Below are 20,876 nucleotides of genomic sequence, written 5' to 3'. Positions count from 1 at the left end.
ATTATGTTTTGTGATTAATTCCTCTCTTCAGAATCAATGTCCAACAAAATCATTGTGTCCCCTGGAATTATGGGAGATGGAGCAATCCTGTTCCAATTTCCAACCAATCATCTCCATTTATTTTTTATCCTTATGTGTTTACTTATATAAATATTTCTGCCATAGCCTTGCAGCCCCATAGGGGCCAGCAGGGTGCCTCTCTGCAGATATTAAACAAAGGAGCTGCAGCCCATTCTTCATATGATCAAGGCCTCAATTTCCTACTATCAATTCCCCTCCGATCTCTGGCTTCCTTTCCTTTGGCCCTGAATGTTATATTTCAACCAGTACAAAAACAATGCGATCCCTGTCAAAATGCCCTTCTGATCATTAGGGCCATCATCATTACTACTATACTACAATAACCAATAAGATCTCTAATATTCTCTTCATCTCTCCCTCTCCCCCCCTCAATCTCTTTATAATAGTAAAAATGAAAACTGCAAAATGTGGGTAAACCAAGGAGGACTTACTGGTTCGGTCTCCTCTAGTCTTTCTGGTCTGGTGAGAGCAATGTTCTGACCAACTGACAGTTGGACCAAGGGACTGGGGTCATGTCACAAGAGGTTTGATGTCACAAGTAGGCCATCACACTACCATGACAACCCCTGTAAAATCCCAGCATAGTGGGTCCATAAGCCTATCACCCTGTTTTGCACAACGGCTAGTTTAAAGGCTTCTGTGGAGCCCAGAAGCAAGATGTCAAGGGAACAGCAAGTGGCATTCAGGGCCTCTGAACTGAGAGGTTCCACTTGGGAGTCATGATTAGGCAACCTCTCCATGAAATTGTCTCCTCGTTTTAAAGACATCAAACTGGTAGCCATTGCCACTTTTTGTAGCAGCAAATTCCAGAAGTTAGTTTTGTTCCTTGCCTTTGTCTTATTTGTTAAAAGGACAGTTGGCAATACACTAAAGAAACAAGATACTTTACATTAAATTCTTATCCCAACAAGATGTCTGGGAACATAATGAAATCTTTGCTGGTGCCAGAAAGACATTATATGTTGTGCGATTAACTCCTTTTTTCTGAATCAATTTCATTGTGTCACCTGGAATTATGGGAGATAGAGGAAAACTCCAGCCACTTTCTCAATAGCATGTGTGCTGAATCCAGGTATTTTCACTGGGTTCCCCACATCTTTTCTGTGCCTTTGGTTCTGTTTTCTCATATTTTGGGCAAATTGGACTCACCAGCAGCTCCTGTGCATTCAGCAGCTGGGAGCATTACAGGTAGCTTTTATCTCTTTCTTTTATAAGCGCCATAAGCTCTTTCTCTTCCGTTTGAACCAGAGATCCTGCCAGGGACTGGGATATTCCTGTTAATTGGCTCACATTTCAATCTGTCCGACTCCAAAGGGGAACAGACAGGTATCTTTCCACTAATCAGGTAAACCAGTGACATCATCATAGCCAAATCTTAAAACTTGCAAGCCCATCAGGAACTGAGTGGTCTTCATGCCAGTTTCCTGAGAACCCAAACTGTGGGTCTCGGAGAGAAGTACCCACTCACAGGCAGCAAGAGAAAGTGGTCTGGAAGTTCCATCTTCCAGGTAATTAGGACAGGGACTAGCAGTGTAGCAGAGATCTGTCAGGTTCTGATTCATTTCAGTTCCGTTTTTCCACTGGTTTACAAAATTTTCCTAAATGAGGCAAGCAGAATAGTAGCCAGAGCTCCTTCTGCACATTTTTATTGCACATTTTTATCTAGTTGCCTTGTTCTTTTTTTGTTTACTCCTCTTATTTAATGTTTTAATACAACTGGTTACATTTGAACCCTTGATCTGCCTGGAACTTGTTTTGTTCCTGCATTATCAGGTTTGCTTCAAGCATATTAAGCTCTCTTTTATTCCTTCCTTTCATTCTTACATTACCAGGTCAAAATTCACCACTACCTACCCATATCTTATTCCATTTTTTTCTTCCCCTCAATGAGCTCTTCCAGCTTTTTGCCCTACATTATCAGGCTCAGGCTCATTCATACCTCTTTTTTATTCTATCTCACATGTTCTGGTTCAAATTGGCCATAGATTGCCTCTATAGCAGTCCTGTTTCAGTTTCGTACCATCCCCCTCCCTTTATTTCTTCTTCTTATGTGTTTAGTTGAAATATTTCTGCCACAGCCTTGCAGCCCCATAGCAGCCAGCAGAGTGCATTTCAGCAGACATTAAGCAAAGGAGCACATTCTTCATATGATTGAGCCCTTAATTTCCTACCATCAATTCACCTCCGATCTCTGGCTATCTTTGACACTGAATGTTATTATATTTCAATCAGTACAAAAACAATGAGATCCCTGTCAAAATGCCCTTCTGATCATTAGGACCATCATTTCTACTATGCTACAATAACCAATAAGATGTCTAATGTTCTCTTCATCCTTACCTCTTCCCCTCTCAATCTCTCCATAATAGTAAAAATGAAAAATGCAAAATGAAGGTAAACCAAGAAAGACTTAGTGGTTTGATCTGGTCTTGTCTTTCTCGTCTGGTGAGACCAAGGCTTACTGGTTTGGTCTGGTCTGGTTTTTTTTTGTCTGGTGAGAGCAATGTTCTGACCAACTGACAGTTGAACCATGATGTCAGAGTGCGATGTCACAAGAAGACCATCACACTACCATGACAACCACTGCTAAATCCCAGCATGGTCGGTCCATTAGACTAGTACCATGTTTTGCACAGTGACTAGTCAAAGGCTTCTCTGGAGCCCAGAAGGTATCAAGACAACAGCAAGTGGCATTCAGGGGCCTCTGAACCGAAAGGTTCCACTTGGCAGTCTTGATTAACAGCCATTGATAGGCCACCTCTCCATGAAATTGTCTCCTCTCCTTTTAAAGCCATCAAACTGCTAACCATCACCACTTTTTGTAGCAGCAAATTCCAGAAGTCAATTTTGTTCCTTGTCTTTTTATTGTTTTATCTGTTATTTTCATTGCCTTGTTTACTGACCTTTAACGCAAATCATCAGGACAGTTGGCAACACACTAAAATATGTGGTCCCCACCTCTTTCCTGTGCCCTTTGGTCTGTTTTCTCCGACTCTGGGAGCAGCACAGGTAGTTTTTGGCCCTTTGTTTTGTAAGCACCAAAAGCTCTGTCCCTTCCATTTGGGTTACGTTCCTGTCAGGGACTGGGATGCACCTGCTAATTGGCTCACATTCCCATCTGACTCCAAGGGAGGACATACTGTTATCTAGGTAAACCCTTTCGACTAATCATGTAAACCAGTGACAGCATGATAGTCAAATGTTAAAAATTGCAAGCCCACTGGGAAGGGGATGGTCTTGATTCCTGTTGCCTCAGTGGGTCTTGGAGAAAAGACTCACGGGGCAGCAAGAGAAAGTGGTCTGGGAGTTAAATAATTGGGATTGGGACACAGTCTAGCAGAGATCTATTAGACTGATTTATTTTGATTTTGTTTTCCCTGTGGGTTAAAAAACATTCCTGAATGAGTCAAGCGGAATAGAATCCAGAGCTCCTTCTGCTGGCCATTAGCAGTAACCTTCCATTAATGTTTTGTATCACACAATTTTTATGTAGTCACCCTGTTCTTTTTCAATTTTATTTACTTCCCAACCCAAGAGTGACTGCAAGGTGAGGCACACAGGCCAAGTGGCAAATATCCCAAGTCACTCTGGCCCGATGTCCTGCCCTCTCAACTAGCTTGCAGTCTCCCAACTTAACATCAGATCCTGTATGCTTCCTGCAAATGATCTGCTAATCTACTTATCTCCTTACCTGCAGGCTGCTGCATTGTTTGCTTGTGTTTTATTCACTCTTATTTCCCTGCCTCAAACTGCACAAAAACAAATAATTTTTTGTTTTGTTTTTAAGATTGATCCTTGGTGTGAGAACAGGTGTCAAGTATAAATATAGACCTGGCCTCCCTGTCAGAGTGTGCCTTTGTCCAAAGGGCCAGGTCTGCTTGTCTAGGGGGCTCACCCTCGCCCGCAGGCATGGCAGCTGTACCCACGGCCAAGGTCTCCCCTCCTCCTCCGTCGGCTGCAGCAGAAGAGGCTCCAGAGCCCTGGTCTACCAGGCTTCCCAAAGCAGAGCCCAGTCTACCTGCCTGGTAGAAATGGCCTCCTTTTTGCACTGGCAAGGAAATGTCCAGCTCCCCTTCTTTGATGTCACCCCCCTCATTATGTCAGCCAGTGAGTCTGCACTCCCACTGTGATGTCACTGGTCACCACACAGACAGGGTGATCAGATGTCATAACTGCAAAAGAGGACCCCAAAATGTAGGATATCCAAGAAAAATGAAGGACATGACAAATTAAAAGCTAAAAATAGATGTATATTGATTTCACATGGTAGATATGGCCTCCTTTTTGCACTGGCAAGGAAATATCTAGCTCTCCTTATTTGATGTCACCCCCATTTTTATGAAGTCACCCTGTTGTTTTTTTTCCAATTTTATTTACTTCTCTTATTTAATCTTTTAATAAAACTGGTTATATTTTAACCCATGGTCTTCCTGGTCCCTGGATATGGGAAAAATAGAGTGGATTGTCACATTCCCTCATTTTGCAGGCACTGCTGTGAGAGTGATTGTGATAAGAATCACTAAGGTTCAGTATTCTCCTGGGAGGGGGGCATTGGTCAGGGGCCCTTCGCCTAGTCTGATTGGGCTGGTGGCAGCAGATATATTCTGCTAAGGTTTTACCCTATTCTGCTGCCTGTTCAAAATAGAAAAGAAGGGAACAGGAAGGGAATGCGCCTGCTAACCACTAGTCTCTACTTCCCTGGGTCAACCTGCAGTCCCTTGGGGAGTCCCATCTTCTTCCTTGACAGTATAATTTTAAAGACCTCACTCATGTTCCCCCTACTTGCAGCTCTCTCTCTCTCTCTCTCTCTCTCTCTCTCTCTCTCTCTCTCTCTCTCTCTCTCTCTCTCAATTAAGAGATCCTAAAGACTTTAATTTCCTCAGAAGCAAGATGCTCTAACCCCTTGATTATTTTGTCTTTTTCTGCATCTTCCTCAAGTCTACAGTTATGCTTTTTGAGATGTGGTGACCATAATAGTACACATTTTTCCAAATGTGATCACACCATAATTTGTATAAAAGGTATTGCAATACTGGCAGTTTTGTTTTCAATTTTTTTTTTTTTACTAATTCCCTAGCATGGAATGTGCCTTCTTCCCAGCATCCCTCATACATGATCAAAATGGTCATTGAGATATCCACTGTGACCCCAAATTATTCTTCTTCCATAGTCATCACCATTTTGGACCCCATCAGTGCACATGTGGCAGTTGGATATCTTGCCCCAATATGAGTTACTTTATGTACTCACAATGAACGTCCTTTGCCATTTTGTTGACCATTCACCCAGTTTGGAGAGGTTCACCAGAACTCACTGCTGTCAGCTTGAGACTTCTGTGGGAGAAGTGACAGCATGTGAGTAGACACAGAAGTGCTTGCTGCAGCCCCACATTGTAAAAAGTAAGTGCAAAGCACCCCCCTCGCCCCCCCTTAGTGCCTCCCTCCACTTCCCCGGCTCTTAAATGGACGGGGAAGTGTTACACGAGCTGGTGGATCGCAACCCACCAGTTTAAGAATCACTGATCTGAAGTGTCACTCACAATAACCTCTCTGAATTCCCTGTTAATAAGTTTAATACTATTCTCTCACACTCTTAACAGTAAATCACAAGATAATACAAGCAAATGTTTCTAGATTGCTTGGTCTCTCACCTGATTCCAACCAACTCCACTTCCTCGACACTCCTAACTGCCTCAGAATGCTCTTGTCCATCAAATTCAGCTCCGCAACAAAAGCTGAAGATGTGACAAGTTCCAATTCCAGTTCCATGATATCCTCCCAGCAGCCCAAAAAACATTTAGGCAGAGGACTAAATATACATGCAACTGTCCAGAGGGACAGGCTCAGTTCTGGTCCCAGTCCTTAGCCAACCAACCACTGGAGGATGCCTTGTTTAAAGTCTCAGGTCAGCTGCCTTTGGACCTCTTGATTCCCCCTGCCATCCTCATGTTCCAGTTAGGAAGTCCCAATAGCACCTTTCATCGCCCAACAGGAAAAGGGACTGTGAAATCACAGGAACCTAATCTCCAGGACCCTTGTCAAAAGGGAACGTTGGCAGGGACTTTGTGGGAGCATGTTGGAAAAATGAGGTTCAACTGTATGAGTTGGGCAGCCTGTCCAGTTTAGGAGGTGAACTTGTTCCTTCTAAGTGGAACTTAGTGCAGGGACTGTTGAGTTATAAACTGGCTTTCTTTTCTTTTACTTGGCCTGGAAAATCAAGTACTATATTTGATTTTGCTGGTGTCATCCTATGCCTGTTCTTTCAATCTTATAATACATCTTTTCTATATTTTGAAAGCATCTTGCCTATCTGGTAAAAGGCAAGAGCCAAGAGCTATTTACCTCCTTGTTTACCAAAATACTGTTTTGGCCAAATGCTACAAGATCTCAGAGTGTGACCATGAGCAGAGAATAGGCATTAGCACCTCTTTCTCACCCCAGCAACAGCACCTCTCAGTTCAGTGCTGAGAGATGCATAGGTCAAAGGGCTGCTCACATACCAGTGGAAAGACACGAGAGGAAGTCTTAACCCATCTCTGCTGGCAGTGAATCTACCTGCCCCCTGTACTGTTGTTGCCCCCCCTGCTACTGGGGCGGGACATAGCCACGACAGCTATGTATGCTTCAGTCTTCCCTTCAGAAACCCAAGAGTGACTGCAAGGTGAGACACACAGGCCAAGTGGCAAATATCCCAAGTCACTCTGGCCCGATGTCCTGCCCTCTCAAACAGCTTGCAGTCTCCCAACTTAACATCAGATCCTGTATGCTTCCTGCAAATGATCTGCTAATCTACTTATCTCCTTACCTGCAGGCTGCTGCATTGTTTGCTTGTGTTTTATTCACTCTTATTTCCCTGCCTCAAACTGCACAAAAACAAATAAAAAATTTTTTTTAAAGATTGATCCTTGGTGTGAGAACAGGTGTCAAGTATAAATATAGACCTGGCCTCCCTGTCAGAGTGTGCCTTTGTCCAAGGGCCAGGTCTGCTTGTCTAGGGGGCTCACCCTCGCCCGCAGGCATGGCAGCTGTACCCACGGCCAAGGTCTCCCCTCCTCCTCCATCGACTGCAGCAGAAGAGGCTCCAGAGCCCTGGTCTACCAGGCTTCCCAAAGCAGAGCCCAGTCTACCTGCCTGGTAGAAATGGCCTCCTTTTTGCACTGGCAAGGAAATGTCCAGCTCCCCTTCTTTGATGTCACCCCCCTCATTATGTCAGCCAGTGAGTCTGCACTCCCACTGTGATGTCACTGGTCACCACACAGACAGGGTGATCAGATGTCATAACTGCAAAAGAGGACCCCAAAATGTAGGATATCCAAGAAAAATGAAGGACATGACAAAATAAAAGCTAAAAATACTCGTATATTGATTTCGCATGGTTAATTTAAACACCATATTGCTTATTATTTAAAACTCCATTACATACAACTTATTACATATAATTTATTAATCACAAGAAGGCTATGTGCTACCTGCAAGGGTCATTCACAAGGAAAAGGAGGACGTTTAAGTTCTTTTCCAGGACATGAAGCTAAAAACATGTCCTGTAAAATGAGGACATCTGGTCTCCGTATATACAGATCCATGGGGATCCCCACTACTGTCCCTTTTTCCTACCTCCTGCTTCCTGATGAAGACCCTTCCTCTTATCCCATGATGGCTCAGTTCACTCAGAAGCTTTTAGAGCCTGAGCCCTGTAGCTATGAACATTTGACCCATCTGAGAAAGAAGTGACACTTTGGGCGCAATCCTGACCAACTTTCTAGCACTGACATAGCTGTGCCAATGTGGCATGCACTTCAACCTGCAGTGGGGAGGCAGTTAAAGGGGCCTCCTCAAGGTAAGGGCATGTTTATTACCTTACCTTGGGGCTGCATTGAGGCTAAGTCAGTGCTCAAAAGTTGGTTAGGATTGCACCCTTTGAGGTCCACTCCATTGGCTTGGTTGAAACCAATGGCAGTTTCAATCCTTCCCTCCAGACTTGTCTTCTTAGCAGCCCTTCTTACCTGGCTGCCTCTGAGAGAGAGGCAGACAGCAACACCTACTCCACCAATGGTCATTTGGCCCCTCCCTCTCTCAGAACCTTCATCCTCACTGGACATTCCATCTGGGCATTAAAACAATTGTGTCACATTATATAGGAACTGATAATTAGGAACATTATATAGGAACTGATAATTGTATTTGCTTGCTTCCATATAGGGCTGAGGAATACGTATATAACACTGGTTTAACACAGTGTCAAATCTTGGGGGAAAGTGACCTGCTAGAATAGCTCATTGGCTTGTAGATCTGCTTACCATGAAGGCGTGTATAGGAGCTCAGGGACACAGCTGTGGGACTACAGCTGCTGCAGAAGTCTGTTTTGGTGCACATAGGACACTTTCCATTCTAGTGTGAGCCTAAAATACGATTCTGCAACTATTTTGTATATTTAATAGATTTTAGAGAGACTTAAGAGTGTGTTTTCTGTATTACTGTATCTAGATGCCGATGCTGTGGGACGTTGGGAAGCCTTGTAGACCTGGGCCCCTAAAGGCTTTTCTATCACCATCCTCTCCCTGCTCTGTTCTGCTCCCTCCCACCCTTTCTGCCTGTCACCACCCTTCTTGGGGTCCCACCCCTTTCATCCCCCTTTGTGATGGGGTCCAAAAGAAACTTGTACCCCCTGATAAAATTCTTCTGGGAGGCCCTGTTCCAATGTCTTTGTCTTTGCTGAAAAGCAAAAGCGGGGAGTTCACTTTAGACTGGGGCATGTTGTGATTAACCCACTCCCTCCATGAAGTTTCAGTTTAAATCACCCCCAAGCTGTTAAGAGTGGAAGGGGAGAAAGCATTTTATAGCACCTGTCCTCTCTACTACCAACAGGTGATCAGAGTGGGTCAAGTGGCCGTGCTTTCCAATATGAGGGATTGTCACAAGCTCAGGACCACCTTTGGATGAAAAGGCATATTGTAACTGTAGTGACTGAAAGGCAAAGTTTTGAATCAGCAGTTCCCTGCTTTGCATCTTGCTTTGTACTGAACTCACTGGCTGGTCTTAGGTGAGCCACTCCTATCTCAGTCTTGGTCTTCCCCTTCTGCAAAATAGAGACAATAATATTTACATTACATGATTTTTAAAACAAGTACATTCAGATAACACACATGGAATGTTCTGCACATTCAGAAAGTGCTGCACACATGGCAAGTACAGCAGCCCCCCCCCCCATATCCACAATTTCACCTAAAGGAGGTTCTCAAATCCTCTGCACCCCCCTTGCACACTTCATTTGCATATCTCTCTTCATTTGCATACACTTTGCAAAGGGAAACTTTTTCTTGCCTTTGTTTTGGAACTCTTTGGGAAAGGAAGGAGACAGCAAGAACCTGGAATCATATCTGTTAGAGCAGGGGTGTCCAAACTTTTTGGCAGCAGGGCCACATCATCTCTCCAACGCTGTGTTGGGGGCTGGGAACAAAAGAATTAATTTATGTTTCAAATTTGAATAAATTTACATAAATGAATATATTAGAGATGTTGTTGGCAACCTTCAGTCTTGAAAGACTCTGGTATCGTGCTCTGAATAGTGTTCTGGCACAGTGTCTAGTGTGGCTGAAAAGGCCGATTTGGGAGTGACAATCCCTTCCACACTGGGAGCAAGTGCAGTCTGTCCCTGGTCTGTCTCCCTGGCTATGGGCCTTCCTTCTTTGCCTCTTAGCCTCAGACTGTTGGCCAAGTGTCTCTTCCAACTGGGAAAGGCCATGCTGCACAGCCTGCCTCCAAGCGGGCCACTCAGAGGACAGGGTTTCCCACCTGTTGAGGTCCACTCCTAAGGCTTTCAGATCCCTCTTGCAGATAGCCTTGTAGCGCAGCTGTGGTCTACCCGTAGGGTGCTTTCCCTGCACAAGTTCTCCATAGAGGAGGTCCTTTGGGATCCAACCATCGCCCATTCTCACGACACGACCAAGCCAACACAGGGGTCTCTGTTTCAGCAGTGTATACACGCTGGGGATTCCAGCTCATTCCAGGACTGTTTTGTTTGGAACTTTGTCCTGCCAGGTGATACCGAGGATGTGTCGGAGGCAGCGCATGTGGAAAGTGTTCAGTTTCTTCTCCTGTTGTGAGCGAAGAATCCATGACTCACTACAGTACAGAAGTGTACTCAAGACTCAAGCCCTGTAGACCTGGATCTTGGTATGTTCCGTCAGCTTCTTGTTGGACCAGACTCTCTTTGTGAGTCTGGAGAATGTGGTAGCTGCTTTACCGGTGCATTTGTTTAGCTTGGTATCCAGAGAAAGAGTGTCGGAGATTGTTGAGCCAAGGTACACAAAGTCATGGACAACCTCCAGCTCATGCATAGAGATTGCAATGCAGGGAGGTGAGCCCACATCCTGAACCATGACCTGTGTTTTCTTCAGGCTGATTGTCAGTCCAAAGTCTTGGCAGGCCTTGCTAAAACAGTTCATGAGCTGCTGGAGATCTTTGGCAGAGTGGGCGGTGACAGCTGCATCGTCGGCAAAGAGGAAGTCACGCAGACATTTCAGCTGGACTTTGGACTTTGCTCTCAGTCTGGAGAGGTTGAAGAGCTTTTTGTCTGATCTGGTCCATAGATAGATGCCTTCTGTTGCAGTTCCAAAGGCCTGCTTCAGCAGGACAGCAAAGAAAATCCCAAACAAGGTCGGCACGAGAACACAGCCCTGCTTCACTCCGCTTCTGATGTCAAAGGGGTCTAATGTGGAGCCATCAAAGACTACAGTGCCCTTCATGTCCTTGTGGAAAGATCTGATGATGCTGAGGAGCCTGGGTGGACATCCGATCTTGGGGAGAATCTTGAAGAGGCCGTCCCTGCTGACCAGGTCGAAAGCCTTCATGAGATCTATGAAGACTATAAAGAGTGGCTGTCATTGTTCACTGCATTTCTCCTGCAGCTGTCTAAGGGAGAATACCAAATCAGTGGTGGATCTGTTGGCTCGGAATCCACACTGCAATTCTGGGTAGACGCTCTCTGCAAGTACCTGGAGCCTCTTCAGTGCAACTCGGGCAAACAGCTTTCCTACAATGCTAAGGAGAGAGATGCTGTGGTAGTTATTGCAGTCACCCTGTTGTCTTTGTTCTTATACAGTGTGACGATATTTGCGTCCCTCATGTCCTATGGTACTCCACCTTCTCTCCAGCAGAAGCAGAGGATTTCATGCAACTCTGTGGCGATGATCTCTTTGCAGCACTTTAGTACTTCAGCAGGGACGCTATCTTTCCCAGGTGCCTTGCCAGAGGTGAGGGAGTCCAGGGCCACGTGAAGTTCTGCTAGGGTTGGTTCACTGTCAAGCTCCTCCAGTAGAGGCAGGCACTCAATGTTGTTCAGTGCTTCCTCGGTCACATTTTCTTGGGAATATAGCTCAGAGTAGTGCTGCACCCAACATTCCATCTGCTGCGCCCAGTCCTGGATGACCTCGCCTGTGGCAGACTTCAGAGGGGCAGTTTTCTTCTGTGTTGGGCCTAGGGCCAGCTTGATACCATCATACATCCCCTTGATGTTGCCCATGTCAGCTGCTATCTGTATCTGGGAACAGAGTTGGAGCCAGTAATTAGCACATTTCCTGGCAGTCTGCTGGACTTTGCTGCAAGCAGCTCAGAGGACCTGCAGGTTGTGCTCACTGGGACAGGCTTTGTATGCTGCTAGAGCTCTCCTCTTTTCCTCAATGACTGGTGTCAACTCCTCAGAATGGGCTTCAAACCAGTCTGCCGTCTTGTTGGTCTTCCTGCCGAATATGAACAAGGCGGTGTTGTAAACAGCATTTTTGAAATGTTCCCATCTGTTGTATGCATCTGCATCAGCTGGGCATGGAAGAGATTCCTCAAGCACTCGTGCAAATTCCTCCACTTTTCCCTGGTGTCAATGCGAGGTCTTGCTTCCTTTTTTGTGTGATACAGTCGCTTAGTTAGCAGTTTTACTCTGCTGCACACCAGGGAGTGGTCAGTGTCGCAGGCAGCACCCTGATAACTGTGTGTGATCTTGATGCTGGGAAGGCTGGAGCATCTGAGATGGAGCGTAGAGATGGAACTTATATGAATTAATGAAGGTCTTGCAATAACTCAAGGCCTATAAAAGGCCTTGCACAAAGCAAGGCCAGCCTTTCCTTTGCTGCCATTGCTGCATCACAGATGTGAAACAGCAAGCAGTGGAGGGAGCCCCCGTCCCATAGTTCACACAAGAGATTGAACAGTTGGCTGTCATGCTGAGAGCAGTTGTGTTGGGCCAGCGTGGGCTCTAGCAAGTCTCTGGAGGGCCAGAGGCTCATTGGAGACTGGGGGCTCCCCGCGGGCCGGATTGGAAGTCTACCAGTTTACACCGGTAGACCAAAGCTGCGATACAAGGTCATCTGCAAGAGGGATCTGAAGGCCTTAGGAGTGGACCTCAACAGGTGGGAAACCCTGGCCTCTGTGCGGCCCGCTTGGAGGCAGGCTGTGCAGCATGGCCTTTCCCAGTTGGAAGAGACACTTGGCCAACAGTCTGAGGCTAAGAGGCAAAGAAGGAAGGCCCATAGCCAGGGAGACAGACCAGGGACAGACTGCACTTGCTCCCAGTGTGGAAGGGATTGTCACTCCCGAATCGGCCTTTTCAGCCACACTAGACGCTGTGCCAGAACCACCATACCATAGTCTTTCGAGACTGAAGGTTGCAAATATATATAGTGTGCCACCATCTAGCAGCCTCAGGAACACAGGACCCTGATTATTGTTAATTAATAATTTTTCTTGTTACTATTAATTAATAAAATTTCTTTCTAGACAACTTTTCAAAAGTGGGTCGTAGCGCTAACAAGTCTGGGAAGCACTGGCATAAAGCACCCAGGAAGAGTCCCGAAATTACTGGAAGGGAACCAACAAAGTGTAGTTTACTACAGGCAGTGCAGTTCAGTATTATTCTCAAAAGAAATTTTTGGTACAGTTTGCATATTGGCCATTGTTATACTCTACTTTTACTGGGGCCAGCAATGAAATTGTACAAGATCTAGGGCCCAGTCCTATCCAACTTTCTAGTACCGATGCAGCTCCAATGCAGCCCTGAGGTAAGGGTACAAATGTTCCCTTACCTTGAGGAGGCCTCTGCGACTGCCTCCCCACCACAAGGTGCAGTGCATGCCCTATTGGCACAGCTGCACCGGCACTGGAAAATTGGATATGATTTGGCCCCAAGACTACTAAAAAGAAATGCAAAAGTACTATTACCCTACCCTGACCACCATCATCACGTATCTCGTTATCCTCCTCAAACAGTTCTTTTTGGCTGGTGCTAAGATAAAATGCTACTGTCTTGTGTTTTGAGGAAAGTCCTGGTCGCTTGAAGTAACTTACAGTCACCAGTTGTTCCTCTTTAATCCAGCCTGCAATTAAATAGCATACCAGCTTTAGCACTATGTGTGCTGGTTCCTGGAGGGTAGCAAATGTATAGCTGTTATCTAAGAAAAGAAAATGTGTGTACCCAATTTTGCATTACGCTCTGGGCTAGTGGTTCCCAAACCTTTTAGCATCAGGACCCACCTTAAAAAAAAATTGCACTTCACCAGCTGCTCAAGCCTCTGTGACTATAATGGTGATTGGGCAGCAGTGCTCCGCACCAAAAGTTCAAGTATGTTGCAGCTTGCTTCATTTAGCTGACGTGAGCTAAGGCAACATGGGTTTTCTTTCCTTTTGTCAAATATTTATTTTAAAAGAATAAAGGTCTGTTGGCCAGGTATGGCCCATCGAAGCTCTTTATTTGGCCTGTGTGAGAATTGGGCTCTCCCAGCACCACCATCACCCAGTGGCATAGCTAGAGGAGGTGCAAAGCACTAATTTTTGCAGGGAGCCTCACCACGACATGCAACAATATCCAACACCCCATCTCAGGGAGACAGACTGGGTGAAAGCGGTTAATGGGAAGACACTGCCAATGTGTCACTGTCAAAGGGTCTCTTACAGAATTCCTCAGCACTGTGGCAGCTCATTTGCAGGTGTAGCTCTGAGGAGTCTGCTGGAGGTGCCTCAGCTCAGGATGGGGGTTTTGGGATATCACAGGTGCTAGTCCCACCACTGCCCGGCCCTGATCTGCCCTGATCCACACTCGGCTGCGAAATGAACTGTGCCATAGGATTGGGCCCCACAGCTCTTTCTATTCCACCAGGCATCTGGTATAATATTCTATAATGTTGTGATAAGATTCTTTTAATGTCTTACAGATTTTTAGCATATAGTTTTTAATTGTGATTTTATTACCTTTGGCATTTTCTACTTATTTTTGGTAAGCTCCCTGGGTCCCCTTGGGAAGAAAGGTGGTGTAAAAATGCTGCAAACAAACAAACAAAAATTATGCACAACAAACCTGTGACCTTTATTGCAATGCCAAAAGAACACCAATGACAGGGTGTGTTTTGTGTTTTTTTGGTCATAGCACAAGTTTCATTTTGCCATGCTTGTTTGCCATTGGTGTCTGAAGTACAGAGCTGGCATAAAAAGGTACATCCCCGCAGTGTTATCACCTACAAGTTGTTAAGAGTGCTTTTCTCTCACTGGCCATACTCCTTGGTGCCCTCTCATTCTTGGTCACACACACAGTCTAGCATGCAGCCCTCTGAAGTGGCAAGACAACACAACAAAGAAAACTGCATACACTCAAACACAAATAGCCTTATGCACCCACAAATATCACGATGGATCCATGGGAGGAAAATGGCAGGTACACCGTAACATGTACCTGCCATTTTACCATCGAACCCATTTCACTGTATTGTGAAAAGCACAAGAATCGCAGCACACAGAAATCTATGTGCAGAAAGTGTGATTGTAGCTGCTGCACAGCCCTTGGCCAGCAGGTAAGGGTTTTCGTAGGGGGAGGTTTAGCCAGTGGGACGTTGCTCTTACCGGTGTTGCAGCAGATGCCGGTAGCAGCACAGGTGCCTCTGTTGTTCCCGCACAGTTTCTTTCCAGACTCACAAGGGGTCGGGAGGAAGTTTTCTTCTTGACATCTCAGGGTTTCTGCAGTGCCCAAGTAGCAGCCCAGCTCTTCTCCACGGCAGAGGTTGGGCCCAAAGCAATTCCCCCTGTTCCTAGGCCCACAGGAGAGGCACTGAAAAAAAGAGAGCCGTACTTTCGTAAAGTGTCTCTGCCTGGGCCACCCATGGCAGGGCTTATTCGGCACCAGCAACTGCTGGATCACTCAGTTACGGACCAGAGCCAAATGAAGATCTGTGGATTTTGCACTCCTGAAGAGTCCTCCCTGTCAGGTCTCCGATTACCATCTGACCTACCTTTCGGACGTCCATATCCAGGATGGAGCGCTTCCCTCCAATGGGACAGTTCTGGATGTAGCAGGCTGACGAGAGGGCCACAAGCCAAAGCAAGCCGAAGGCAAGCATGTTGTTAGACATGGTTCGGGTCACCACCAACTTTTCACTCAGCAGTGATGGGAATGTCCACCTGGACTACCTGCTCCTTGCCTTGGGCAGGTGGGTCTTTGATGCCAGATCACCTGTTGCATACTGATGCTGAAGTATGAGGGATCCCAGAATCCACCCAGACCTTGATATCTGATGGTATCCTATGCAGGTTATAGTTTGAGATACTATGGGTAAATTTGAAATGTGCAATCTCACAAAAAAGTACACAAGTTTAATGTTCTCTAATTTATGCAGACTTCATAGTAGAGAGGCTGCAACTTTCAAACATCTAAAGTAAGGATATCCAAACTCCGGCCCGTGGGCCACATCCAGCCCTCAACACCATGTTGAAATATGTGATGTGGCCCTGAGTCTGAAAAGTTTGAAGATCCCTGTCTAAGGGAAGCAACTGAGAAGGTGTGTCATGTCAACAAACACGTTGGTGGATGTCTGCAGATCCCTTACAGCCCAATCCTATCTGCTGCCCCTCAGAGTGATGCAGCAGTGACGAAACTGCCTCTGCTGCCTCCTTTGAATGAATGGAGGCCACCAACGGGCACCTTGGGGTAAGGGAACATTGGTTCCCTTGCCCTGGGTAAACTTCGGAATCTGCAATGGGGCTACTTAGTCCTATGCCGGCAAAATAGCTGGAGCAAATGCAAGTAGCCCCATATCAGGAAATCAGGCTCGTGAAGGGGTATAGTTTACACCATTCTCCTCTCCCAGCACTGATCTAGCACCTCCTGCCCTCCCTCTTCCAGCTAAACCCCTCCCTGCCCTGTTCCATTCTCCACCTGCCGGCCTTACTTTCTCCATTGGGTGCAGGTCTTCAATTGGTGCCGGCAGGTTGGTGCAAGCCTTTATACCAGTGCCATGAGTCTCCGTGCTGCCGCAACGCCTTATGGCACTTTTGCAATAGCGCACATGCTTGTCCTGCCAGCATGAGGTGGGATAGAATTGCACTATTAGTCAATAGTCAGAGGTGTATAGACTCCAGTGGGGAATATTTTGAACACTTGGTCTGATTGATTGATTGATTGATTGATTGATTGATTGATTGATTGACAGGGCCAAGCAACTACTTCTATGTAAACAATATGCAGTATAGAGTATGTATGAATTGCAACATAATTAACTTGTTCAGGGAGCCCAGGCCTACTCAGAAGTAAGTCCAATTTTGTTCAATGGGGCTTACTTTCAGTAAAGTGTGGTTAGGATTGCAGCCTCAGATGGTTTGTCAAGGACAGTCATTTTCAACCTTTTTCATCTCAGGACACACTGACAAGGCACTAAAATTGACAAGGGACACCATCAGTTTTTTTGAAAATTGATAAGGCACATCTCACTGACAGCAGGGGCTCGCATTCCCCAGTGGCCCTAGTAACAAACAAACCTCCCCCCAAACTCTTGAGGCACATCTGCAGACCATCCACAGCACACTAATGTGCCACAGCAAAAGTTGTTGAAAATGGCTGGTCTAGGACATCACCTCCAATTACACATCAAGTTTTGCTGCATTTCATACTCTGCAGCAGTCACCCCTTTGTAAAATGCCTTGAAAACTTCTATTAGTTTCCTTTCAAATTCCTTAAAGGCTTTGCCAATTCAGAAACCCAGAGAGGTGAATCAAACCTTGATGTACAGGACCCGCATTTCATTTCCTGGTTCAGAAGAAAATCTTTTCAAATTCAAAACCTATCTTCGTTCATCATCTGTTTCTCGAGGAACCAATTTTCAAACCAGCATTTTCCCTGCAGGATTTTCCCCATTACAGGGAGTCTAAGCCCACTCCCTAAATGGTTCATGAAACTAAATGGTTCTTTTTCTCATGGGGAAGCACAGGTAATGAACCCACATGGGGATCAGGGAGATGATAACTGGAGCAACAACTTAGTGCAGATTAATAGTAAGAATCAAGCATTCCTGTTAGAAGCCAATAACAGTATCCATTTTTGAAAGAGATGACCTGTGATTAGCAGAAGAGGACAGAATTGTTGTTCCTTTTCTTGGAAACATCCAGACAGACAGACAGACAGACAGACAGACAGAGACATTCTTGGAGACAACCAGACAGACATCCAGGAAAGGGCTTCTCTATAAGGTAAATGTGTTTCCTACTTCTGTAAATCCTGACGTGTTTCAAAACAGAGAAGAAAACCAAAAACCTTGTCTTAAACAATAGAATAAAGTTGGATTGGAATTCGAGGTCATCCAGTCCAACCCCCTGCTCAGTTCTGGCAACTGTGGTAGCATCCTAACAGGGCTGTCTGACCTTTGCTTGAAAATCTCCAATGAGGGAGAGCCCACAGCTGCACAAGGCAGTTTCCCAGGTAGGACAGCTGCTACAGTTAGGAAATACTTCCTCATGTCTAGTTCAAATCCACTTCTTGGTAGTTTCAACCCATTGATGCTAGTCCTTGGGAGTCATAGAGAGTAAGTGCACTCCTTCCTTGTATGTGGCAGATATTTGAATATGACTGCCTAAATATATCAAGCTCTTTTAACTGTTCTTCACAAGATGGTTTCAGAGCCCTCAAGATGTAGAGAAGGACTTTGTATTGTCAGATGAGTTCACTGTGATTGTAGCATTGTTTATGTGCTGGTCTGTGGAGAGAAGGAATGTACATCAGTAGCTTCTCCTATATATCACACAATATATTTAGGGGAAGCTATGTGTATGTGTGTAACAGCCAGATATATTCTCAGGGTGTTTATTGTGTTTCCTATCCAAAAAGATTGATAGTACACACTGGCAATCTTACAACACTCTGTCTAAAGTGGAGGTCATGGAACATTTTTTACTGACATGTGTTTACTGACATATGCTGAGGACCAGAAGTGATGTCATTAGGCAGGAAATGATGTCATTAAACAGGTCATAACAGAAAATAAGCAATTCTTATTTAGGAATTCATTAGCTGCAAATGACAGAAGAGAAAATACACAAATCTTGAACATATTTCAAGATATTGGAGAGCCCAATTTTCATGTGGGCTGCCCTTTAAGCAGTAACACTTCAGCACTGCTCAGCAACTAGCCTAAGAGCCAAATAAAAAGCTCCTGTGGGCCGCATCCAGCCCCCATGCCTTGTGTTTGACACCCCTGCTATAAACTGTGCTTCCGGTAAACCAGAAGCACAGTTTCCGACCCTGTCAGGAGCCACAGAGAGGCTTCCATGGGGTCCTAAATGCTGTCTTTCCCAGATACCTTGCCAGGGCAAGGGCGTCCAGGGCCACGTTAAGTTCTGCTAGAGATGGTTGACTGTCAAGCTCCTGCAGCACAGGCACGCACTCAATGTTGTTCAGCACTTCTTCAGTTACTATGTGTAACTTCGGTTACACATACTAATTGTAGATTAATGTCATCTGCATGTAGCTCAGGTATGTATCACATGGGTAATAATGAATCATGGCCCAAGAAACTGAGCTAAAATATAATTTTTTAGTCCCTTGGTTGGATGTATTTTATGGAACAGAAAAAGACAAATCCCATTAAAAGAACCAAGTGCACTACCCACTTTACAACCATTTTGATCTTCATCCTTCACAATGTGCCATCACCCTCTATTTCTGCCTCTTTTTTTACTCTTTCTCCAGATGATCATGTGATGGCAAAAATGGAAATGAACAATGAATCTGCAATTTCAGAATTCATCCTTCTTGGATTTGGAGATGTGCAGGACCTGCAGATTCCTCTCTTCCTGCTCTTCCTCTTAGTTTACATTGCAGCCATGGCTGGGAACCTTCTCATCCTGCTTCTCATTGTAGCTGACCAGCATCTTCACACAGCCATGTACTTCTTCTTAGGAAATTTGTCGGTTCTTGAACTCTGCTACAGCACCACCATTCTACCCCAGATGCTGGTCATTTTCCTATCTGGGAATAAGGGCATTTTCATTAGGCTCTGCATCATGCAATATTTTGCCTTTGGTGGTTTGGCTGGCACTGAATGTTACCTTCTGTCTGTGATGTCTTATGACCGCTATTTAGCAATATGCAAGCCCCTTCATTATGCAACACTGATGAGTCGCAGGCTCTGCCAATATCTGGCATGTGGATCTTGGATCAGTGGCTTTATGGCCAGTACCATCATCACGTCATTGATGTCACAGCTCACTTTCTGTGGCCCAAATGTGATCAACCATTTTTTCTGTGACTCTTTCCCAATTCTACAACTGTCCTGCAATGACACCCAGCTTGCTTCTACATTGATATTTCTTTTGACTTCTACATTTACCTTTCCTCCTTTTGTCCTAACGCTGGCTTCCTATGTTTGCATCATTGTCAAAGTCTTGAGAATCTCTTCAGCGGCCGAGAGGCAAAAGACCTTCTCCACTTGCTCCTCTCATCTCTCTGTTGTGACCATTTTCTATGGGACCCTCATGATTGTCTACATGTTACCAGAAACCAATGAACTGATAGATATCAATAAATTCTTCTCTGTCGGCTACACTGTTCTCACACCCTTGGTAAACCCCCTCATCTACAGCCTGAGAAATCGGGAGGTCAAGAGAGCCCTGAAAAGAGTTCTTCACAGATGTTGTAATTAAGGAGTTGTTGGTTTTTATCAACTAAAAATCATTTGATGTGTCAGGAGGGGTGTGTGGGGAGAATCATGAAGCATGATGCCTATGATTTGAGGAAGTGTGTTCTGTAGAATGGCTGTGTGGCTGATCTGTGCATGTTGGCATCCTTCAGTCTTGGAAGACTATGGTGTCACACTCTGAATGGTGGTTCTGGAACAGAGTGTCCTCTCCAGTGCACGAACCACCTGTGCATAAGGAAGCTCTTATTCAGTCTTGCATATGGAAGCTCTGATTCAAATCTTGCTTATATTGCGAATTCTATATATAAACCTACACAAAATACTGTCACCATCTCTGCTAGTGATGTGTTTAATTCAGATTTTATTTTTTTCTAAGAAAATTAGGTGCCTCAGTGAATTCTGAGCCCAGGCCATGATATCAGTAATGCAAAGGAATTCATTCCCCTTCTTCATCCCAACTGTCCTCATGGATCCCCATCCCCTCTTTCACGGTTGCGCTGCCAGCGTCAGTGGTTGCTTGCCCTTCTTGGCTGATGTGGATAAAGAGAGCTATCTCTCTCTCTCTCTCTCTCTCCCTTGCTTTATTTGATCTCTCCTTCACTCCTTGGTGTTTGAAATATTATGAAGGGTTCGGGAATGCCGGATGACAGGAATGCAGGGATATAAATAATCCTGGTGGCCTGCCACGCATCATTTCCTGCACCAGAGAGAGAAGGAGGGGTGGAGGAGAGGAACAACTAAGAGAAGGGCGCACCTTTTCAGCATTGCTCCAACCGTTTTAATAGGCTGGAAAGTGGGTGAGAATGGAAGAGGGGTAACTTCCAGTGTGCTGCAACAGTGACATGTTCTGGGAGCC

The 20,876-nt window shown here is 45.3% G+C and overlaps 2 protein-coding genes across 2 annotated transcripts; one reads left to right on the top strand and one right to left on the bottom strand.

Moving 5' to 3' along the window:
* Nucleotides 1-14,632: 14,632 nt before the first annotated feature.
* LOC136654106 (neurophysin 1-like) lies at nucleotides 14,633-15,466 on the bottom strand. Its single transcript, XM_066630977.1, has 3 exons — nucleotides 15,347-15,466; nucleotides 14,961-15,165; nucleotides 14,633-14,670 (listed from the first exon to the last, which is right to left on the bottom strand). The coding sequence occupies exons 1-3, from the start codon at nucleotides 15,464-15,466 to the stop codon at nucleotides 14,633-14,635; spliced, it is 363 nt and encodes a 120-aa protein (XP_066487074.1).
* A 3,625-nt stretch (nucleotides 15,467-19,091) lies between these two features.
* On the top strand, nucleotides 19,092-20,024 carry LOC136653590 (olfactory receptor 5AR1-like). Its single transcript, XM_066630482.1, has one exon. The coding sequence runs from the start codon at nucleotides 19,092-19,094 to the stop codon at nucleotides 20,022-20,024; it is 933 nt and encodes a 310-aa protein (XP_066486579.1).
* Nucleotides 20,025-20,876: the final 852 nt, after the last annotated feature.

The sequence above is a fragment of the Tiliqua scincoides genome, chromosome 5, assembly GCF_035046505.1.
Source record: "Tiliqua scincoides isolate rTilSci1 chromosome 5, rTilSci1.hap2, whole genome shotgun sequence".
Taxonomy (NCBI): domain Eukaryota; kingdom Metazoa; phylum Chordata; class Lepidosauria; order Squamata; family Scincidae; genus Tiliqua; species Tiliqua scincoides.
The sequence above is the reverse complement of the archived record's forward strand: the minus strand, read 5'-3'. Positions and strand labels throughout refer to the sequence as shown.

Excerpts from the sequence above, each read along its gene's own strand:
- LOC136654106 (XM_066630977.1), bottom strand. The coding sequence starts at position 15,466 with ATGTCTAACAACATGCTTGCCTTCGGCTTGCTTTGGCTTGTGGCCCTC. Across the intron at positions 15,166-15,346 it reads TGGATATGGACGTCCGAAAG|TGCCTCTCCTGTGGGCCTAG; the intron begins GTAGGTCAGATG and ends TCTTTTTTTCAG. Across the intron at positions 14,671-14,960 it reads CGGCATCTGCTGCAACACCG|AGGGCTGCATGCTAGACTGT; the intron begins GTAAGAGCAACG and ends TTGCCACTTCAG.
- LOC136653590 (XM_066630482.1), top strand. The coding sequence starts at position 19,092 with ATGGAAATGAACAATGAATCTGCAATTTCAGAATTCATCCTTCTTGGA.